The sequence below is a fragment of the Pteropus medius genome, unplaced genomic scaffold (assembly GCF_902729225.1).
Source record: "Pteropus medius unplaced genomic scaffold, Ma_sr-lr_union100, whole genome shotgun sequence".
Taxonomy (NCBI): domain Eukaryota; kingdom Metazoa; phylum Chordata; class Mammalia; order Chiroptera; family Pteropodidae; genus Pteropus; species Pteropus medius.
Genome location: NW_024341894.1, coordinates 3,038,873 through 3,061,895, shown reverse-complemented (window position 1 = coordinate 3,061,895; position 23,023 = coordinate 3,038,873). Strand labels below are relative to the sequence as shown.

The 23,023-nt window shown below is 46.8% G+C and overlaps 1 protein-coding gene across 2 annotated transcripts in view; it reads right to left on the bottom strand.

Annotated features, from left to right (window-relative positions):
- Positions 1 to 23,023, bottom strand: part of GABBR2 (gamma-aminobutyric acid type B receptor subunit 2) — a 331,972-nt gene that overhangs the window by 57,828 nt on the left and 251,121 nt on the right. For both annotated transcript variants that reach the window (XM_039856048.1, XM_039856049.1), the window contains exons 11-12: positions 20,940 to 21,072; positions 6,212 to 6,319 (exon numbers count right to left, since the gene is read on the bottom strand). In XM_039856048.1, coding sequence (XP_039711982.1) covers positions 6,212 to 6,319; positions 20,940 to 21,072 — 241 coding nt within the window. The remainder of the gene's footprint in view (positions 1 to 6,211; positions 6,320 to 20,939; positions 21,073 to 23,023) is intronic.

Sequence of the window (23,023 nt, the reverse complement as noted above, 5' to 3'; positions counted from 1 at the left end):
GCCAGCACCTTCAGATCCTGTCTTCTCTGCTACAGCTTTCCTGACTACTCTTTGTATAGTCTCACTTTCAGGAGGCAGTGACCTTGAATTTGCTCAGCAGTGCCATTTTTTCCTGGTCTCTTCCTGAGAGCTCATGAGATATAGAAGTGTGGAACACCTTATACTCCAGCACACAAAACCTTGGATTGCACAGTCTATACTGGACAAGAGGGGAAGGGCTGAGAAACATGCAGTGAGGCCACACTCAGTGAGTCACCTGCAAGTGGGAGGGACCTCCCTTCAGAGTAGATGCAGCACCTCTCCCGCTGCTGCCCGAATGGGCAGGCACCCATGTGGCATAGGTGACCTTAAAAGATGAGCACCAGAACTTCTCTTTGATAAATGTGATAAAGTCTTTCCAATTTCAAGCCTCAGGTATGAAGTCTGAGGTAGCAGGATGCAGTAGAAAAACAGGATTTGGGATCATATGGACCTCGATTAGAGTCCTGGCTCCATCTCTTGCTACCTGTGTGACTTGGGCAAATCACTTCCTTTCTCATTCTGTCTTTCTCATTTATAAAATGGCAAAGAGTCAGGGGAGGTAGGGAGCAGGGAGGCTCATGTATTATCTCTAAGTATGGTACATGAGAAAGAACACAGGTTTTGGACTTAGAAGACCTCATTCTAATTTCAGCTCTTGTCAAGTGTGATAATTTTGCTAGGCTCATTTCCGTCTCTGGGAATGAGCCTAGCAAAGTTATCTGGGACCACTGAACCATAAGCTGTAGAGCTGGTATAAGAGTAGAATGAAATGATGTATGGAGAGCACCTACTTACAGAATCTAGCACAGAGAAGATGCTCAACAAATGGTAGCTGTTTGGCTATCCTTACTTGGGTTTTGTCAATTAGTGCTTCTGTTTATGTGCCTGACAGTGACATCTAGGGGCTAAATGTGATATTGCAACTCAGCTCTATTAGACCCAGTACTAATCATCACACAGCGCGATCTATGGTAAGAAGATTCTGAAAATAAGTGGAGAAGACATGTCTAATTTTCTTTTGACACCATTTCTAAAAGGCTGGCACTTGACCAGTGTTTATGACTGAATGGATTTAGGATAAGTAGTTATGAATTACATGTCATTTATTCATTACAGAAACATTCATTGAGTGCCTACTCTAAGTCAGATTTTATTAGGCACTAGGGATGTAGCAGTGAACAAATTATAAATATTCTGCCCTCATGGAGCATGCATGATAGTGAGGGAGACTAATAGTGAATCATTAAATGAATACCCATGCATACACAAAATACGAGGTCAAGGAGAGATGATTTAAAATAACCTTTTAAAAAGAGATATAAAATTTTAAATTTAAAAGCAGCAATGACCTGACCACACAAAGTCTGAGTACCAGAGAATCCTCACATTAGGCAAGGCCATCTCTCAAACCTCACCTCAGCTTCTCCGACTTCCTTATTTGTCAGCTTTCTCTTCAAAAGCTGCAGGAATTTCTCTGTTAAGTCAGTGCATATTGATGCTATCACATTCCATTCTTTCTCTGAGGATAGGAGGTTACTAGTGCTCCATCCTCACTGAGTGAGAGATGGGAGTGAAGACACCCAGGAATGAGCAAGTGTCAGATTCTGGAATTAAATCTTAAGAACGAGCTGTGTGACCTTGGGTAAATGTTCTAATCTCTCTGAGCTAGTTTCTTTATCTAACAAAATGGGGGTGATAATTACATAAACCACATTAAACTACCAGTGCTTGTCTTATAGTTAGTGTTCAACAGCTTTCAGCTATTATTAAATATCACTTCCCACTGTTGTTTAGAGCAGGAATTAGCAAACTGCAAATCTGGCCCATCGCTTGCTTTTGTAAGTAAAGTTTTATTGAAACACAACCATATCCATTCATTTATGTACATAGCTGCTTTCATTCTACAACAGAAGAGTTGAGTGGTTGCAACACAGACTGTATGGCCTGCGAAGCCTAACGTATTTACTATCTGGCTCTTTACAGAAAAAGTTGGCTGACTCTTGGTTGACCAAAAAGGGCATTTCTTTATTTCTTCAAAAAAAGTCAGAATATTTTTACTGATTCGGACTGGCCTGCTGTTAGACCAACTCATTGCCTAGTTCCAGGGACACCATTCCAGGGGAATCTGGAGTGAATGGTGCCCCCTGAAGTTGTGCAACGCAGTGGCCCTGCCCTTGGGCCATCACCGATGATTTGGTGAAGCTGTGAAAAGGCCTCTCTCTTGGCATTTTCCTAAAGCTGAGCCTGGATGAAGGTCTGAGGGGACGTCCCAAGTCATATTTGTGGTGAACTTTCTTTGTTCCCAAAAACAAAATAAAACAAAACAAAACAAACTAACAAACAAACAACAAAACCATCTTCTCCAGAGTGGAAGATCTCATCTGAGTTACTGCTCTCTACATTTCAGTCTGATCCTAGTAAGAGGCAGAATCAAGACTGTAATAAACCTTCTTAATTCAAGACTTTATGATTGGTCTTTAGGAAAAAACAGTACCATGTTATAAAGATACTGAATTTGAAAGTATTGAGTCATCATGTGTCAATACACCCTTTAACAGGCTTCTTTTTCTTTACTATCTTTAAAAATGGAAGTTTGTGTTTGGGGAAGGTATGCTATTGTGGGTGATGGAGGGAGGAGGAGGTGGGAGCCAAGGAAAGAAGAAAAGGATAAAAAGGCCGAAAAAAAAAAGTGTATGATTGCATTTATAAATTTATGTAAATCTAGTATATATGTCAATATAAAAATTACGGGGCCTACTTTAATAAAAAAGTCTAAATTTAAACAAAAACAATTAAGACATAACAATAAAAACCAACCTTGGCTATATAAAAGGTTGGCACCATGGAGAATTCAATCCCAGTTTTGACCTGCAACTGCCATAACCCTTCCAAAACAATCTGGTCCCAGACTTGAGCTTTGATCTGTGTAAGGTATAAATTTCTCTTCTACACCTTTAACCTCTGTTAATTTGGTTAATAAATGCAGCACCACAAACCTGCTCCTGGAATGACTAGAAAGGCTACAGCAAAAAGTTTCTCTTGCTGGAATGTGTGTTCATCTGGCCTTAATCATTTTCACAACAGACAAAACTGGTGACCAAATCCGGACTCTGCTTTTGGCAGTTTCTCAGACAAGCCCCTTCCCTGGACCCGTAGGTCCCACCGCCAGCCTGAGCTCTCAGTTGCGCAGACCCGCAGGGGTGTGGCAGGTCCCCCAGGCTCAGGCGGTTCAGTGGGGGTGTGGCTACATCCCAGTTCTGCCTCTGGGGAGCTTTCAGACAGCTGAACTCTACAGTCTTCCCTGACATGTTTTGTTGATTGTTGCCAGACAATCAGTGTTCTTGCTCATCAATCACATGAGTAATGGAACATAAAGGCTGGTTCTTTATTACAGATCACAATATGGATGAATCACATATTGACACAAAGGAATCAACACTGTGATTCTTCAAAGCCAGGATGGCGGTGTCTTTAGTGGCAGAGCCACTCTCTAACTAGAGTTGCAGAGTAGGAGGGCCCCAGAAGTCCCTGCTACCTTTCAAACTTTGGCTTGCATCGGCATTGGAGGAAGAGCTGGTGAAAAACATGCTAGGGGGCTCCACCCCAGGATCCTGATTATTAGGGCTGGGCTGGGGTGGGGTGGGTGGAGGAGGCTGATAATTTGCATTTCTAACAAGTTCCCAGGAGATGCTGCTGCTGCTGCTGCTGCTGCTGCTGCTGCTGCTGCTGCTGCTGGTCCAGCACGTACTCTGTAGCCTTGATCTAGACCAGAGGTCTTTCACCCTGGTTGTATATTAGTATCACCTGGGAAAGTCCCAAAACTCCTGATGCTCAGCTTCAGCCCCAGAGATATAGTTTCAACTGGCCTAGGCTGGGTCACTTCTTTTCAAAAGCTCCCATTTGATTGTAATGTGCAGCTAGGGCTAAGAAGGATGGGTGGCCAGGCTTCTCATCTCACAGACAGAAGAGAGCTGTCACAAATGCTGCTGAAGCCCGGTGAGGGGAGGGACACTCCAGGCGAGCACAGGCAGTGAGTGGCCAAGCAGGCTTTTTCCTCTCTCTAAATGCAGCCTGCACTTTCCTAAGGTGGTCCAGTGGGACAGGGGCAGACTGGTGTGGATCCTCCACCCCCAATCTAGAGAGCAGCTCCTAAAGCAGCCCTGGAAGTGAAGACACAGGTGGTAAGGCTGACGAGTGGGAGATGCCACTGGGCACCAGGCAGAATCGTAGCTCAGGGGACAATACCACTTCAATATGTCCCCATTTTACCGATAAGGAAACAGAGTCCTTGAAAGATGAAGAGAGTTGTCTGAACCCCCATGGCAGGTCAGTGGTGAAGCGGGGAGGAGAAGCCCACTCTCCTGCTTTGCCTGCTGGCCTCACTGCCTCAGTCGTGCATGTTGTCAGCCACAGGTGCCAGGGCTAATAACTCAGGTAGTTGGATGGCAAACACAAGTTTGGGGTAAAGAATTAGCACATTCCAAAGCGGGATAAGACCGCAAAGCAGAGTCTGTGGAGGAGATGTCTGTAAACAGGGTATGCACACATCAGGGGTTTAAAAAGTGTGTGTATTGCAGGGGTGGGGAGTGGTGGTAGTGCTGGTGGGGCTGAATCAAGAGGAGCATTTCTGGAAAGAGGTGTCATGATGTTATGAAACACACACACAGGTGAGAGGATAAGGTGTGGAGATAGTTCCTCCTGGATCTCAAATCAAGAGAGAGGCTTTAAGGATAGAACTTAGGCGGCTTGATTGATAGGAGTCCCTGCAGCCTGGAGGACCCAATGAACTGATGCCTGACTCCTGCTTGAGAAGCCTACAAGAGGATGATAGGCTGGCCAGCTGCTCTGAGGGGGCAGGGGACAAAAGAGGTGTGGCTGCTACCATAAGGTCAACACGAATCCCTGAGTTTGTAGGAGTGAAGGATGTACAAGTGCTTCCTGCACAGAAGATGCGGCCCACCCAGCAAGGCAGGGCTGTGTGGCCTGTGTAAGACAAGCTGGAGGGGCAAGGGGAGCCCAGGAGTGGGGGAATTGCCAGATGCTCAGGGGCAGAGGAAGACCCCACAAATGGCCAACTGAAGGGAGTATTTCACCCAAGTCAAGGGCACTGCTGGAGAGAAAGTCCCAGTAATGAAGGGAGCTTTGAAACACCCACAAAAACACCCAGGAGAGTCTAAAGGGTCTGCTTAACCTCTGCCAGGCCCAGTGAGCCCAATGCCAGTTCCTGGTAAGTAAGGTCATTTGTGCTCCTTCCATCACTCCAAGCGCCAACTCTGGAATGACCGGGAGAAAACTCAGGCTGGCAAAAGAGAAGCAACCCACTGGTACCCCCCTCCCAGGGCGAGTGTCAGGCCTAAGCTGGGGGAGGGAGAAGCTGCGTCTCAGAATGCAGTTTGAAATTTGGATATTATGACGGACACCACATAGTAGTTGCTGAGCAGAGGACCTTCGAAGTCATGAGACATGTCTGAAATTATATCGAGGGGCAGGGATGGAAGAGCACCACTGGAAGAGTTAAAAAGGACAGTGGTGGAGAAAGTTTCTCTCTGCATACCTAAGAGTCAAGCTTAGTGAACATGCTGGTTATACCCAATCGTGTGGGTGGCAAATGCTTTCTGCCCACACAGGAAGGCAGAACTCCTGTCCTCCAAAGGCCTCTTTGAAAATGGAATCATTAAATCAGGTCCCTGTCCTGTGTCAAGTCCCTCTTTCGAAGGCTCTCACTATCCAAAAGTTAAAGTTCAGATTCCTTACTGTGGCTCCTGCTTTTCCCTGGAGCCTCCTCTTGCACCCTGTCCCCACGAACCCCATGCCCCAGTCACACCAAGTCTCTCTCAGCAACATGAATACACCCCTTCCCTCCCCCAGGCCTCTGTAAACATAGCTCAAAACTCCTCAGCTTCTGTCTGGCTGATCCCTGCTCACCAGGTCTCAGTATAGGTGACACTTTCTACGTGAAGCTTTCTCTGAGTGCTCCTACCCCAGTACCCACCATGTCTCCAACCAGGCCTTATCACCATGCATTGGAAAGGTTTTGTTAACTGATTTTCCTAGGTGGCTAAAGGTGTTGGGGAGTGGGGTTATGTTCATCTCGAATCTCTAGCAAAAAACCCAGTGCCTGGCACACAGTAGGCACCTAATAAATGCTAAGTGAATGTCACGGACACCCTGAAACAGAAGGAATGATTACCTTCTTCTTCATTTTCACATTTTTGAAGATGGCGTGGACCCTCCAAGTCTTTGCAAACATTGCCCCAAAGGCGGTTGTGTAGCCCACGGTGAGAATCCAGGTCCTGACCTAGAGGCCATGAGAAAACAGAGGCATTAACGTCTCCTTGGTAGACCGAGGGGGATGCTAGATAATGAGACCAGATACTCTACTTATCAGAGTTTTGCTGGCATTAATAGTCCTTCAATCACATTTCAATTTGATAGACATTTAGTTCTCTCAGCCACTTGCCGGACCCAGGGCCCTGGGCACAGGGCCATCTGAGATTCATATCCTGCCTTCAATGAGCCCACAGCCCAAAGGGAGTCAGTCATAGAGAGAGGCACTGAGGCCCCCCAGATGGACCATTAACGGGTGACAGAATAGCCCTCTGGGCTTCCCTCCTCCATTCCTTCCTTGAGCGCCTTTCATGTGGGGAGACAGTCCTGCAGAGGTGAACACGATCGCTGACTTCTATATCTCCTCACCTGAGTCTACAGGAGACCAGGTATCCCCAGGAACCTCTTCTACAGCACTCCTGGGTCCTGGGTTGTGGGCAGGGGGTGGAGGAAGGCACTGAGCTGTGGGAGCTGACCCTTGTTCATAACAGATGAACGAGCCTGTCGAGGGCTTTTTCCAGTGCTTAGCAAATTCGCCATTCTGGTAGAGCAGGGCAGGACTCAGCCAGAGCTGGTTCTGGGGGACATCTAATTGGCAACTGTACCCAGGCCAGCTCCAGGCCTTCACTAGGGAGGAAGGCCAGAGGAAAAGGGCTATGACCTTCCCACCCCACTCTCTAGCCTGCTTCCTCAGTCCTTTAGAGGAAGGAGCAATGCTGCCTGGGTCCTGCTGCCCAGCCCCTCCCACCATGGTTAGGCCGTTTGGCTCCTACTGCACTGTGTGACCTCAGTAGTCCAGTTACTCAGTGCCAGGCCAGCCTGGACGCTGAGCCCACCACACTGGATGATGAATCCCTGCTCAGTACTAAGGCCCTGTCTGGCTCTCGTTCATTCCCCAGGACAAAGATGTACCCTGATTCCGAGCCCTGGGCTGGTGGCTGATGGGAACCGCCAGCCCTGTTAGGATCCAACAGCCGGGATCCCTGCAGGCTGGGAAGGGCTGGGCCCATCTGTTTGGTCTTGGGAGCCTCCTGGATGCCCATTCCCTGCCTGTATTGCCATCAAGGCCAGACCCCATCCTTTCCAGACTTCATCCTCACTGGTTGGACTGGACATCCTCCAAAATACCCAGGAGACTCACTTGGCTCCAAGCTGGGCCCCACATCATGGCCCAGCCCTGGGCTGCGTGCCACCAAGTTCTGGAGCCTCCTGCTCACTGGGGCAAAAAAAGCTGTGTGTTCTATGAGCTCTAGTTCTAGGCTTTGGTTTTTCCTCTGCTCTCCCTCAGCTCTGTTGAGCTAAGTTTCCCTTCAGAAGTCCCCATATGCCTCAGTTGAACAGAGCAGGAAGGTAGATGTGGTAGGGGAGAGAGATAGCCAGGCTCGAACAGACAGGTCAGGAATCGGACACAGCAAGTTTGCCCAGCCCAGGGCTGCTGTCAGCACATGCAGGAAGGAAGTTCCCAGAAAAGCTCCAGCCAAGTCCCTTCACAGAGTCCCTTCACTCTGCCTTTCTAGCAAGTTGGGACTTCAGCTTTTCATGGACAAAACATTTGCCCTTTCTACTTTGTAAAAATAGGAACTGGCTGGGTAGATTACAAGGTCGACCCCTTAAGTCCAAGAAGGATGACAGCATTACAGTTATGTTTCGCAAACATGGATGTGTGAGGTGTGAATGCTGACAATGGCACAGGCGGGCACTTTTCCTTTTTTTTTTTTTTTAAATTTCAAGAACAAGGAGAAAGCAGACAGGCAAGAATAAATCACAGTCCTTTAGAGAAGGCACAGGATGGTCACATTATTACCCATATTATAATATAAGTATACAAGAAAAGTAAACAGAGCAGAGGGGAAAAGGAGCCAATTACTGCACATTTAGACTTGAGCTCATTCAATCACCAGATCACACATTCCTAGCCTGTCAGAGTTGTCCAGGCCATTATAGATCATCTCATTTGCCCTTTCCTTCCTTCCTTCCTTCCTTCCTTCTTTCCTTCCTTCCTTCCTTCCTTCCTTCTTCCTTCTTCCTTCCTTCCTTCCCTTCCTTCCTTCCTTCCTTCCTTCCTCCTTCCCTCCCTCCTTTCTTATGTTCATTCAGTAAGTACAAACGCTCCTTGATTTACAGTGAAGTTATGTCCCGAAAAACCCAGCACAAGTTGAAAATATCGTAAGTTGAAAATACCTTTAATATACCTAACTTACTGAGCATCACAGCTTCCTTAAATGTGCTCAGGACACTTATATTAGCCTACAGTTGGGCAAAATCATCTCACCACCATTGCCCAACATCACGAGATAGTATTGTACTACATATTGGTAGCCCAGGAAAAGATCAAAATTCAAAATTCTACTAAATGCTTATTGGTTTTGCACCACTGTAAAGTTGAAAAATCCTAAGTTGAAGCTCTGTAAGTTGGAGACTGTATTATTAAGCCAGGAGCTAAGTATATAATGATAAATACAAATAAAACAGGGTGATTTTTGGGAGCTATCAGTTGAGTGAGAAAACCACTTTGCTGCTGAAGAAGTTGAGACTCAGAGCGTTTAAGATATTTCTGTCAACCACACCACACAGCTCCAGAGCTGGGCCTGGAACTCAGTCCAGCTCTTTCTCACATCATGCTGCTTCCTTCTCAAAGAGAGTCTCCTTAACCAAAATCAGGTTCACCTACGCCCAGGAGTCAGCCGTCAAAGGGACAGGACACACCAGGGTACCTGACCAGCCTGAAGACACCCTCCTGGGTGATCTCAACGCACTTTCAAAGCTAACGAGTTGACATGACTATTAAGACCAATGGCTTTCAAGCAGTTTTGACCACGTTCTCCTACCAGAAAAACAATTTTCATCATGAACGTGCAGAAAATGTGGACATTTAAAAAAAGGATGGTAAAAGATGAAATAATATCGTTATTTTTAGCTCATTGTCTGGCTGACAAAGATCTCTTATTTCAGTTAGAAGTGTTATTCCAATGTGCTTATTAGCATTATTATATTTGCTTTGACTTATGGTTATTTTTTTTTAAGTAATCATTTTCAGGCCACTTGTCTATTATCTATTTTGTGAGGGCTAAATTCATCAAGACTCAATAATATAAATGAAGTCAGTTAGTTAAAACTCAATTATATAAATTTAACCTAGCATCTGTAACTGCAATATGTTGCCATAAACTGAAGCAAAGAATGGCTGAGGATTTCCTGGGCAGAAAGGAATTAACATAGCAGGCCTGAGGCTGTGTCTTTAGGAAGGCCTGCTGGCAAGGCTGGCACTTAAGCTGGTGTCTGGGAACCTGGATTTGGGGAGGGCTCCCACCATTCCCTCAGTGACAAGAGTGACTCTGTGCCTGAACTGTTTGTGCAAATGAACGTGGTTTTCAGGCTGCACAATTGCCTTCCTCTTGAGAGTCTGGAATTTGGTACGTAGCGGGCAGAGGGGGCCTAGGCGACCGGCCCCCAGTGAAAACCCTGGGCACCGAGTCTCTAGTGAGTTTCCCTGGGAGACGACATTTCACACACCTTGTCACAACTCATTGCTGGGGAATTAAGCGAGTCCTGTGTGACTCCGCAGGGAGGGGCTCTTGGAGGCGTGCACCTGGTCTCCCCCGTCTTTTCCTTTTGCTGAGTTTACTTTCTCACTGTAATAAATCATTGCTGTGAGTACAACTACATGCTGAGTCCTCCTAGTGAATTACTGAACTGGGGGTCATCTTGAGGACTCTCGACACAACACCCCACCACTGTCTGGTATAATGGATTGACCAACCGCTCTGTTCTCAGGATCAGAGTTCCTGCGTAAAGACCACCAGACACACCCACTGAGTCAGGGTCGCAGGGTCAGTCTGAACATTAAATATTAGTACAGCTTAATTTCTTTTTATTTCTACATTAAAAACAAAAGTAAATAAAAGTTGTAATATATTCTTCCATAAGATGATCCCAGTGGGTTCACATGCCATTTGGAGACTGCTCTTCAGACAATGATGATACCACACTAGAGAAGGCAGGACAGTGAGCTCTAGTTCTTGTCCCACTACAGAGCCGCCCGCCGCAGGCTGGCTCTGCTCAGAGTGAGCACTGGGCCAGGCCTCTGCAAAAGGGATGTGTTATTTCTCTTTCCACTCCTCCACCATCTCTTTAAGATGGAAATGGACCCTAGAGTTCAGCTTTGCCAATTTAAGGGCTCTCCCTGGGTTATTACCCCCACTTCCCCCACTTCCAGGTTTTAACCAATTTCCCTATGCTAGCAATTCTCTTATCTCTTTCTTAGTTCCTATCTCTCTGAGTTCCAGACCTACCTACATATGCCACTCTCACTGGAGAGTTAGATGACACTTAGGTGTCCCATAAAACCTTCGTGCTTTATGGCCAAAGCTGAGCCTATCAGCTCTTCCCCTGAGCAGCTTCATTTCTTTCTGACTCAGGGACAGGTGCCATTATTCACCCGTCACCCAAGTTAGGGACTTGGAAGTCCCCCAGGAGTCCTCCTCCACTCTCACTTTCCGATTCAATCTTCAAGCCCATCTCCTTCTGCCTCTCACCCCACACACTGCCATTCCCTGTGCTCTGAGAGGTGGGGCCCCCTGCCAGCACCTCCTGGGCTCCTTTGCTCTCTGGCTTCTGGCTGGATCTGGAATGTCCCATCAGGAGATTGAAAGGTGTCAGAAAACAGAAGACAGGGCATGTGCTCCCTGCTGCCACTGCTTCTGTGCTGTTTCTCCAGCTGTAGCTGGCTCCTCACATGGCTTCCACTCTCTCTGGGCTCAGAAAGACACGTCTCTCTTTACCCTTCCAGGCCTCGGAGTGGCGAGTCTTCCTGTGGTCTCCAGGGTCTTCCGTACTTGTGTTTGCTTCCTTACCCCCAACCTCCATCCCAGCCTCCATAGGTAGTCCCTTAACTAGAGTCTCTTCATGTGAATCACACATGGGTTCAAGTCCTGGCTTTGTCACTTACTATCTATGTGAGCCTGGGCAGATCCTGTAACCTCTTGGAGCCTCGATTTTCTCATCTGTGAAGTGGAGATAACAATAATGTCTTTGTCTTCATAGGATGGTTGTGAGGTTTGATGAAAGGTGTGTAAAGTGTCGAGGTTCTTAATCAATATCTTATTTCTGTTCATGTGTTTCTTATCACAATTCACTGTATAAGAATTGTGGCAGCCTCAGCGAGCTGGTCTCCTTGCCTCTGTCCTCACTTCCTGCTCATCCATCCAATGCCCCCGAGAGAGACTGTTCTCCAAAGAAAATCTAAGCAAGTCTCCCTTTACTGCTCCACTGAGCCCTCAGGTTAAACTCCAGAACGAGTCTTAGCAGAGTGTAGCCCCCACCACCCCACACCTTTCCTGCCACTCCCAACATGGCACTTCACACCCGGACAATTCCACGCTGTTTAAACGTTCCTCATATACCACACTGGCGCATGCTGCCCGGGCCTGGCATCAGCTATTTCCTCCACCCAGAATGCCATTCCTCTTTTTATCTCCTTCACACATTATCTATCATTTGTCCTCCAAAATCTACATTCATGAGCCGCGTCCTCTGAGAAGCCCTCCCAGACCTTGCAGGGAGGTCACAACTGCCTCCTCCTTGCAATTTTTGCCCTGGCACACATATCTGCTGTGCTGGTCACACTGGGATGACATGCACGCGATCACCTGTCTGCCTCTCCCACGAGATGGTGCTCCTGGGAGGCAGAGCCTGCTTTGCCTACCTTTAAACCTCTGGAGCCAACACTGAGGGGTGATTGGGCTGGGTGGCCCAGCTAAAGAAGTAATGAACTCTTTGTCACCAAAAATGTGCAAGTGGAGCTGAGCAGGCACATGGCGGGAAGGCCAGAGAGGGAACTGCGTTCAATTGCAAAAGAGGCTGAGTTCATGAGTTCAGTGGTCTCTTGCACCCAAATGAAATATGCTGTCTGTGAGACAGTGAGCTCCCTGTCACTCCCCCTATTCAAGCAAAGCTTGGAGGACTCCCTATCAGGATTCTGTAGGGGCATTTTCTGCACTGAGGGAGGTTTTATTTGATGATGTGCCAGGTGTCTCCCTTCTGCATGGCTCTATGATGCCAAATAAACTAGGAGGTTCTAAAGGGCTCTAACGATTCTGTTTCTAATATGCTGCATCTAATACAAGTCTCTCCTGATTCATCAACATAAGACAAACAGCTCCTTCGTTTTTCTCTCCCGGTCTTAAACATATTTCTTTAAACTTTTTGATGTTAATATCTTTCCTTTTTCTCTCCCCAGCCATTAAGAACTTGGCCCCTCTGCACACTGCCTTGAACACATACATCCAAGGGAGGGGGAAGAACTTGAAGCAGGCGATCCCCATCTCAGTCTCAACTATAAAAAAGGAAAAACCAATTAGAGCAAATCTCCAAATGGAAAGAAAAATCTATGCCTGAAACAATTCTGCTCAGCTGCTTGTTCAATTGATTTTGGAAAGGGCTGTCTGGCAGGGAGAAGGGTTTTCAAAGGGCTTTCATTGCCCTTTCGGGGACCAGCAGGAAAATGGACACACAGCCTCTGTGGTAGGTCTGTTCTGATAAACAGGGGCTGTCATGCTATGGGCCTCCTGTCACTACACAGGCACCTGGGCCCTAGGCTGAGAAGTCAGACAGCAGAGGACGAAGCCCTGGCTGCTGGCCTGATACTTGGGGTCAGCTGCATCCCCGCTGTCCAAGGTGCTGAAAAGGGCCTTTCATTTCATTCTGACCGCTTAAGGCAATAGATAGTGAGAGGGCAGGGAAGGAATACCTAAACTCTCCAAAAGCAAACCCCAGACCTCTGTTATGTGTGAGGTGGGGGTAAAGGTATGTGCTGTGGGGCTCAAAGGCCTGAGTCAGCCTGGGATCCCCAGGGCCCGCCTTGTCTTCCTGGGATAAGGGCTGGTGAAGAAATTTGGTGTGTGCCCCAAAGCAATAAATCACTGAAGAGCACACTATAAATAGCTCTAGAGACCTTGTCTTGCCGAGGGTCCTTTAAGATCTGCACAGAAAATGTCTTCTGGGGTTTAGAGTACAGCAAAGCCTTTCTGGGGGAACAATTCAGGGGCATGGGAGATTCCGGGCACAAACAAGGGTACTCTGGACCCCATTCAGGGCCAGTTGGGCAACTTAGGAGTCTTGGGGCAATCAGAGAAAGGCCTCCCTTTGGGAGGAGGAATTTCTGAGAGATACTCCCTTGGGATATTTTTGGAAAGCACCCTCTCTTTAAAGCTCTCCCAGCTGGACAGCTCATCAGATCACAGGCTGAAGTTCGGCTCCCACTGCCTCTGATGCTGACACCCTGTACAGTGCACAAAATGCACAGCTGCACTTGGCGGTCTTAGCTCAGGCAACAGAACAACGCAGAGTGAGGAAAAATGATTTTCTTCCCCTTCCCCCCATGACCCCAGAGATGCCTTAGCCACCAGAAGTGGGTGAGTTTTCTGGAAGTGTGACATTTTTGACATGGGTGATGGCAGAGGGGATATGGGGGGTGTGCTGGGAGGGGCTGCTGCACATCTCCAGGCAGCTCTGTGGATTGAAGACGTGGACGAGTGGGTGCTGGGGCAAGTGAGGTAGGAGAAGGTGGGTGTACCATGGCGACTGCAGCTGCTGTGTAATTTATGGGCAAGTAAAAGGCATCTGTAGGACTTCCAGAAATAACTGGAGCTCATTCTGAGGAGTCCCCTATTTTCAGTCTTCTCTGGTCTGTCCTTCCACTTTGGCCTCACTCCTTCCCTAGGCCTGTTTACATTAGGGCATATGACACACTGTATGGGAGTTATTGGTTTCCCTACATCTTTCCATCTGTACTGCCAGTTTTCCAAGGGCAGCAATCTATGTGGTCCAGCTCTGCATCTGTGGGTCCTGGCACATAGTAGGTGCCTGGGAAATGTTATCATACAAATGAATGACTTATAAGACAAGGGCCAGGGCTCTGAGTGGCCTACCTGAAGGTGTGTGAGATGGGAGGACATCATCTGCCCAAGGGGCCCCTGGTGCCCTTCTCAGCCCCCTCTTCTGGAAGACAGAGGGCCCAGGGAGCTCTTCACAACTGAAGGCCCTGGATGGCCAGGGACAGAGGAGATGGGGGTGAGGAGGCCATTGCTGTCAGGGGAGCTGCTGCCTGTCTAGGACTCTAGCTGGCCCAAATAGGCCCTGTCAGCCAGGCCCTGTGGCTACCTCACTAGTTGGTCTAAACCTGCCAGCCACCATGAAACCATTCCCCGGCCCAGCCTTCCAGCCACCTTCTGTAATCACAGAGTACTTTCCCATGGTCAGCCACAAATGCATGAGATCGCATGCTGAAATAGCCCCCAAATCACATGATTAGATCAGGTTATATCTCTCGACTTCTTGAAAAGAAATCCTCAATTTAAAAAAATTATGGATATTTACGGCCTTTTAACTGATAATATCACTAATTCCTACTAGACTTGAATTTCCTGGGAGATTGGCTGGATATTTCTTGGGAGCCTTTACCTTTTGAGTTGGAAAATCCTAGCATCTCCAGGCAGGCTGGAAGAGGGCATCATGCTCTCCAGTCCAGTGTCTGGCTCTATTCCTTCCCAGCAGCTGCCCACTCTGAGCCTATTCAAACACCTCTGAGAGCAGGGTGGAGGGCTGAGAGCATGCATCAGGACCTGGAATCCAACCCTGCCTCCTGTGAGGGGGCTGCCCTGCTTCCTGAGATTCCAGGAGCCCCTTTCCTCCCTCAGCTGATCCTCATGGGACAGGTCTTTGGTGCTTCCATTTCTCTTCTACAATCAGCCTCCCAGAGACAAACACAAGAATAAAGCACAGGTTCTAATCTAGACCTAGCTACACTGTGGTCTGTGGGTGCAGCCTCAAGGATCACCTGGGAGCTTATGAGAGATGCGGCATTTCAGGCCCACCCCAGACCTGCTGAGCCAGAATCTGTACTCACCAAGATGAGTGATTCATGTACATATTGGGCATCACTGACTGTATAGGTAAAAATCAGGATGGTGGTTAACCTTGAGGGATGTGTGAACAGTAAGTGGAAAAGGTAAGAAGGACTTCTGGGATGCTGGTAATGGTCTGTTTCTTGATCTGGATGTTGGATTCACAGTTGAATTTAGTTTGTGAAAATTCACTGAGCTATATACTCTTATGATACACTTACTTTAATAAAAAGTAAAAAGGAGTCAGGATTGTTAGCCAGCGGAGGCAGCTGGGAGATTTAAAGCTGAGCCATGCTCCTCTGAGCTGTCATCAGAGCAGCCCTGGGCTGAACTGGCTTCTCTTAGCTCTTATGTTGTATTCCAATGACTGGGGACTCATGTCTGAGTGAGTATTGTCAGAGGTTCCACCTTTGCCATGCTTACCTCCTTCACAGCTTGTCCCAAGGTCCCTTACAGCAACCAAGGCAGCAGAAGTACAGCAGCATGGCTATGACTTAGGCAGGCCTGAGTCTGTTCCTGACTGGTTCTAGCCAAGCAAGGGCCATCACATAAGGCGAGAAGTCACCATGGATATACCTACACCCAGTTGACCAGCACCAACCTAGTTGTCCGGTCACTCTTTCATCCCAAGTTTACTCTGTTTTATCGGTATCTCTCCTAGCAGTGTCCAAAGGTGAACACAATCAATTATCCAGACATAATCTCATCATTTATTCACTCATTCATTCATAATGATAATGGCTAACACTTATTGAATCCTAATTAGGCAGCAGACACTAAGTGTTTTATATACACTATCTCTTTTAATCCCCACAAGCCTATTATTATCCCCAATTTACAGAGGAGTAAATTAAGGCTCACAGATGTTAAGTAACATAAAGTCATATAGCTGGGAATTAAGAGAGTTGGAATTTAAATGCAAGTGGTCCAACTGCCACTCTCTCATGTGTGAGGCATTCTGATATATTTCGGGGATGCATTGAAAATGAATCAATTAATATATTAAAACCCTTGAATTGTGTCCCTTAAAAAAGTGAATTTGATGATATATGAATTATATCTCAATTAAAAAAATCAAAATACACAAAAATTTTGGTTGGGATATATGTTGACCATATTCTTAAGAATTTAGTTGATGTTTCTCCTAGTATAAACCAGCTTAAAAAAAATCAAAATATTTCTTTAAAAAAGAGATGAATGAAACGTCTCAGACATTTTTATAGTCCTACAGAGATGGTTCCGATCTTTAGTCTTGCCACCTGGCCGTGGATGACAGAGTTCTAGTTTTCTTTCCTGTAAAGTGGGGACACTGAACCTGGCCTTTGTTAGGCAGTTGTGGGGATTTGAAGGAAAGCCTGCACCTGATGGCAAGCTGGCCTTGGCAAATCACAGTGGAGAATACTGAATTTCACGAGGGCACAAGCTCGGGGCATTAACACGGCACCACTGCCAGGAATGTTCTGAGAGCTTCCGAAGCTGTTGAGTTCCACACTTGCTGGGATCCAAGGCCCTCCTGGGTCTTCTCATTCTCACTTGAGAGTCCCTCCTTACCCCTCCACGTTCATGCTGGAGTTTCCGCCTAAGATTCTACAAGGAAGATGTGACTTTCCTTTTCCCCATCCACCTTGCGACCCCTCTGGGCTGTCAGGGACTGAGATTCTTGAGCCAGATCAGTGTGTAAGCTGCAAATGGGCCCTTCTGATCTGCTGGCTCCCAGGCTCTGGCCCACACCCAGCACTGTCCTCATAGGCAGCTCTGTGCCCACAGGGGCCATGTTGCTATGGTGATTCCACTACCCACACAGTGTCCAGGGAGACAGCACGGTGTAGCTGAGCTGTTTGCAAGACTTGATGAAACCAGGCTGGGAAGATTCCAGAAAGGGTCAGAAGGAGCGAGGATGAGAACTAAGTGTAACTGTTTCCCCAGTAGTAGCTGTGTGTCTGTGTGTGTGTGTGTGTGTGTGTGTGTCTGTGTGCGCGTGCGTGTGCACGTGCGTGCATGTGTGAGCCCACGCATATGCTCACACATTACCCACCCCACTGTCCAAGTTATAACGGCTCTTCGGAGCAAAGGCACAGTCCCTAGAGAAGCATCAACTCATGACTGTCATTGGTTTCTTCCTGGGGTGATGTTTATGGTTAATCTTTTTGTTTAGTTTCTATACTGACACTAAAAAAAAAAAAAAAAAAAAAAAAGTGGCATTCATATGGCAGCAAAACAGACTGAATTGTGAATTATATTGCTCTACATATAAAGCTGGCTTCATGGTCTACCTCGTTCCTTATCCAATAAGATGTCCTACAGAACAGAGTGGGACACCAGGAAATTATACTGTGAAGGGAAGAAAGATGACAACCTGTGATGCCTACCCTTCCTTCCTCCCTTACCCCTCCCATACTCCCTGTTATGGGCAGCTTGTCTGAATCATCTCGTTTAACCCACACCACAATCCTGCACTTGTTATGCTCATTTTACAGATGACAACGCTGAGGCTCTGAGAGGCTAAGTCACTCGCCACGGTCAGGAGCCAGTATGCGTAGGAGGTGGGAGCGAAAGCCAGGTTGTTGTTTGAGATCTGTGCTTACTGCCCTAGTTGGCCCTGCTTCTCCTTCCTTCTCCCCCTTGGTGGGAGTTTACTGGGGGCAGCCTTTTAGGCCCTGAGGGGACAGGGTCCATGGCACCGAGTAAAACAAAGGCGCCAACCCCCTGCAATAGCAGGTGGAGCACAACCCCGGCTGCTCCCACTGGGGACTGATGTTTGGGCTCTAAACTCAAGAGCTTTCAGTTCCCTTTCCTTGGCGATATTGGAATTATTAAGGAAATGACCCATGCATATGTTTGTGCTGACCCAATTCAATCCACAGTCGTTAATCGGTGCCTTTTCCCCACAGTCATGAGTGTGGGCTCCGCTCTGCAGAGCCTCCGAAACAGGCCTGACTGTGAATAAATGAATCCTCAGGGGTGGTGAGAACCAGGCCCTAACATCTTTCGAGAACCCTCATGTGCGGAGCTAATGCTGATTTGTAAAGCACTTTATGATTTATTCATACCGCCTAGCCAGGCTTCCCAGGACAAAAGTCCCCTTGCACAAGTGAGCTCAACTCCCAAAATAGAATGTCAGGCTTCATTAAAAGAAAAAAACCCGGGTGTGGGGGATGTCCCTTTTTTGCTCTCTAGCCTGCGTCACCCAGTGTTTGTGGGATTCAGGTCAAACCCCAGAAAGCACCTGTGTTTTAACAGCTTGTGAGCTGTGCGAGATGTCGGGAGCTTCTTTCTGCGGGGGGGGAGGGGTGCAGGAGGGGAACTCCCCGAGGGCTGGGCCTCAAGTCTCTCTGTACCTAATGCTCGAACTCAGGCCAGTGGATGTGTTCTCAGGTGGCAGGTAGCAAGTGATGAGGAGTTGGTCAGGCAGAGAGGCTCCCAGGAGAGACAGGATAGAGCTCTGCTCCCCTGATTCTCAGGTGGGAGCCCGAAGTGGGCCCCTCGGCCTCAGGGATGCATGAAGCGATCAGAGAGCACGGTGTAAATTAGAAGCTGCCGAACTAGCAGTAGCATTTTCATTATCGTCGTCATCATTGGTCTCCTTGAACTTGTGGAGGGCGTCCCCAGACACAGAGGGAAGAAGGAGGTAAATCCTCGTTCTCCTTACTTAGCATTTTCAGGGTGCCACAGGAGCAGCCCCTTGCCCAGCCCTCACCAATGGCCAGAAAAGCTGCCAATAGACACACATGGCACCTTTGAAGTCACAAAGCACCCCAGGGTACAAAAGTCATGCTGATGCAGAAATGTAGGGTACTTAATAGGCTACACACCTTCCCTAAAACGAGCGATACTTCCACATGCTGTGGTCATTATCCTTGTGCCCGAGGGTCACAGTTTTGAAGGAACAAACTGCTAATCTGCACCCACAAGGACTTTTGAGCAGCTCAGCTTCTTTGGAGGCTGACTCCAGGTACCCCGATGCCAGCCACATGAGGGACCTGTGAATCCTGATTTTACTTTCTCAACTCTCAGAAAGACAGACTAAAGCAGAGGGAGCAGTGCTGGGCTTGGCATAAAAATACTGACTAGGGAGTGTGAATTGAGTGAGCCCTGGAGCACTTGGGGTTTGACTGCCCTCCATGTCCACCCGGAGAGGACAGAGCCTGAGCACTCCAGTGACCACACCACCCCCCCTGGGGTATCGGGGACACGACCACTCACTTGTCGAATGGAACTTTTCAAACAAAGTAAGCATTGTTTGAAATGTCCCATCTCAGTTGCTAAACAATTCACATTGTCACGCTGGTAACACTAACAATTTCTTGATGCCATGTACGAGCTAGTTCAGTCTAAACATCTGTAGGAATCGGAAGAGCATCATCACATACAACATAAGATCCCCGGAGTTTCTCCCCTTTCCACCTGCTGTCTCAGAGCACAGGGATCCAACGCAGCCTGGAAAGTCCAAGGCATAAGGATGACCTGCAACATGTTTTAGGGGTCCTCTGCTTGTTTATCCCTAGCTGCCAACTGTCAATCCATCACTGACCAACAGTGGGCAACGCTGAGACCTTAGAGCAGCAAACACAATCTGAAAGAGTCTGCTTTGGAAAAAGGGGCCTACGTTGCTCTTAACATCTTAAGAGAAAACATCAACAACAAAAGAGTTGCTTTTGGATTAATCTGGTTAACACAGATCCTCTGATCATCCCCTCTAGCTCAGGTCCTCCAGGCAGGGAATTGGATGAATCATTGCATTTGGGACAATAGGGAGACCCAAATGGCTAAACCAGTCTTGAGACATCACAGTAGTCAAAATCCAGAGATAAATCTCAACTGGTCATCCTCATCTTAAAAAGCATACCAATGATAGCTTCCACGGAGAGTTAGCTCTACACAATTGCCAACTGCTAATGTATAAATTCTTTAAAATAATAATAATAACTAGGCAACGACCATTTAAAACATGTTAATTTTTAAAATAATACTAAAATATAATAGATAAATTACACTGTTTTGGGCTTCCTTAAATATATGCATTCTCAATGGGGGTGATATAGTAGTTCAATTGGGGACCAACATTGGGTCTTGAATGTGAAAAAATATTACTCTTTTATGTAGAAACTATAGATATACATATGGTACACAAACAGACATACAGTATGTGTTTGCTATTAGAATTTCACGAGGGGATGATTAGGAAAAAAATCTAAAAATGCTCCTTAAGGGGATAATAAGGAAAAAAAAATTGGGAAACACTTAAGTAGTTAATAACAATTATGATATTTTCTATATGACTCGAAGTCATCCAAACAGACTTCCTCCGTATGTTCTGTGATGGTTACTGGGGTCAATGGATGGATTTGTTCCTTCTTAAACCCAATCCTGACCCCAGGTACAGATGATTTTCTGGGTGGTAATTTTTTCCCTTTACTTTTCTAGGTTATCCAGTCATTTCTCAATGGACTATCTTTTAGCAGTGACCTGTTAAACTCATGATCTTAATTCTGTAGGCAATACTCAAGTCTTTTCTGGCTGAGAGCAACACCCTACTGCCTTACTGAATCATGGAAACAGCTGAATGGGCTGTCTTCTGCCTGTTCATGTATTTTCATGCATTTCTGGGTTTGTATGTATGTTTTTTGATGATTGAGGTCACCAGAAAACCTTACATCATGTACCACTGGAACATGCGGAGTGACTTACAGTGCAAAGTGTTTCGAAGGTTTTTTCAGAGACAAAGGATCCATCAAGGCCAAAGAGAAAGATGGATGCGTAGGAGAGCATTCCTCCGAGGATGATGAGGTTGTTCATATAAGGGCTCGACATCTTTATCAGCCTGACAAAGAGAAGGAGATACTATAGTTAATGAAAATGTTAATGTAGTTATTCCTTAGACAAACATTTTCTGACTATGTATATTGTTGCCAAGACTAGAGGGGGAGACAAAAATATAAGCCCTGATCTCCTCCACCACCTCCTCCTCAAGACTGTGCCACCTACTAGAGGCTATTTCCCCTCACTAAAGGACCCTACACTGCTATCAATTTCTAGTCATTTATTTTCCTTCCACTTTGGTCAAGTTCACCTACTACTTCTCCAGGGAGAGCTTATAGCATTAACTTCTTCAACTAAGATTTTTAGTTTATACAAAAACATGTCAACAGGTTTTTTTTTGTTTTTTGTTTTTGGCTAAGACTAGGAAGACATGCCAAATCTAGAGAATTCTACATTTACATTCAGCCGCCGTCCACGGTGAGGGAAAAGATGTCCCCCCTCCACTTCCTGTGCTGAGTGGACCAGGTCTAGGAGGCCTGTAGGTGAGAATTCAGGACTGCTCAGGAATATAGTCACCAGTGGTGAGTGAGCATCCACTTCAGCTGCCTGAAGCTTACACTGTCCCGTGCACAAAAAGGGCCACCTGTTGGGTAGGCACACTTTCCCCCTCACCAGGTGATGAAGGTGGACAGTGGAGTCCCCATTCCCGCCCCCTACTCCGGTCTTCACCAGTTGGCGGTTGCGGGTATTCTTTACCCTTCCAAACTCCACATGCTTCTCTGTCACTCCCTTCAGAAATCCTGCTGTGGCTCTCAGCTGCCTAGCAAGCAGGATTGGGTTAGACAACCATCAGGTGGCTGGAATTCGCCTTCAGAGGTGCCTGGCTCCCCAGCACAATCCACTCATAATGTCGGGGTTGTAGGCACCCTGTGGTCCAGGTATTCTTTTGCGGTTTCGATTATGGCCAATTGTTCCCCGACCATTTTCTTTTGCATTATGCAGTTCTATTAGTCCTTCTACATTAAAAAATGTTATGTGTCAAAGTGGTAGAGAGATAAAAAGCCTGCTGTAATTTGTGAACCATGCATGGGCTTTTGGGTTGGGAGCACTGGGTCCAGTGTGTGGTCCCTGCCATGCTATAGAGCCACACCTTTGGCAAGGCAATCAGCTGGCTGAGTTTCCTCACTTATAAAAGCACAGATCACACTGCCCAGGGCACAGGTGAAGCTGAGATGAGACTGGGTTTCTGGATGTCTTTTTGCAAACCATGAACTGTAAAGCACCTTCATTTTTATTACCACAGGAAGCTGGGGAGGGGAGAGGCCAGGAGTTGGGCAGGCTTCCTGGAGAAGGGGACCCTAACAGATTGGATAGCATTTAGAAAGACAGAAATGACAGGGATTTGGAACCACAGTGACATTTATTCCTATTGCTTTGGAGGGTTTTTTTTTGTTTTCATTTTTTAACCTGCAAAGCCAGTCCACAAATTCGCATGGATGCCAATCTTTGGAAAGGGTAATGGCAATTTCCCCCAGGAGGCCAAGACAAAGTAGTTAAGGAATTAAAGGAGTTTAGTCTTATGATAGGGGCAATCACTGTTGTGATGGGAATTCTTGAAGCTTATAGGAATGGAATCAGACATTGAGAGCTGTCTGTATGCCCATGCCTGGTGCCAAATGCTCATTATTTAAGGTTTCTATGGAGTACACAAAGGTTGCTTCAATTTTTTTTATGTGTGGCAGTATGTGTGTTATTTGGTGATAAATAAAATAAAACAACAGGTGAATAAATTTTTTTCTTGTTCTTCAGGAAGTAGGTTTGACTTAAGCAGTTGTACCAAAAAAAAAAAAAAATCCCCAAAAAGAAAAACAACAATTACAACAACAAAATCTAGAGCCCCAAGTTCCTTCTTTGCAAACGGAGAAAAGTAAAACAATCTGTTCTCCTGGAATCAGGCTTCTTCCTGGCAGCCCTGAAGGTGACGCAGCATGGCTTCTGGGCATGATGGAAGA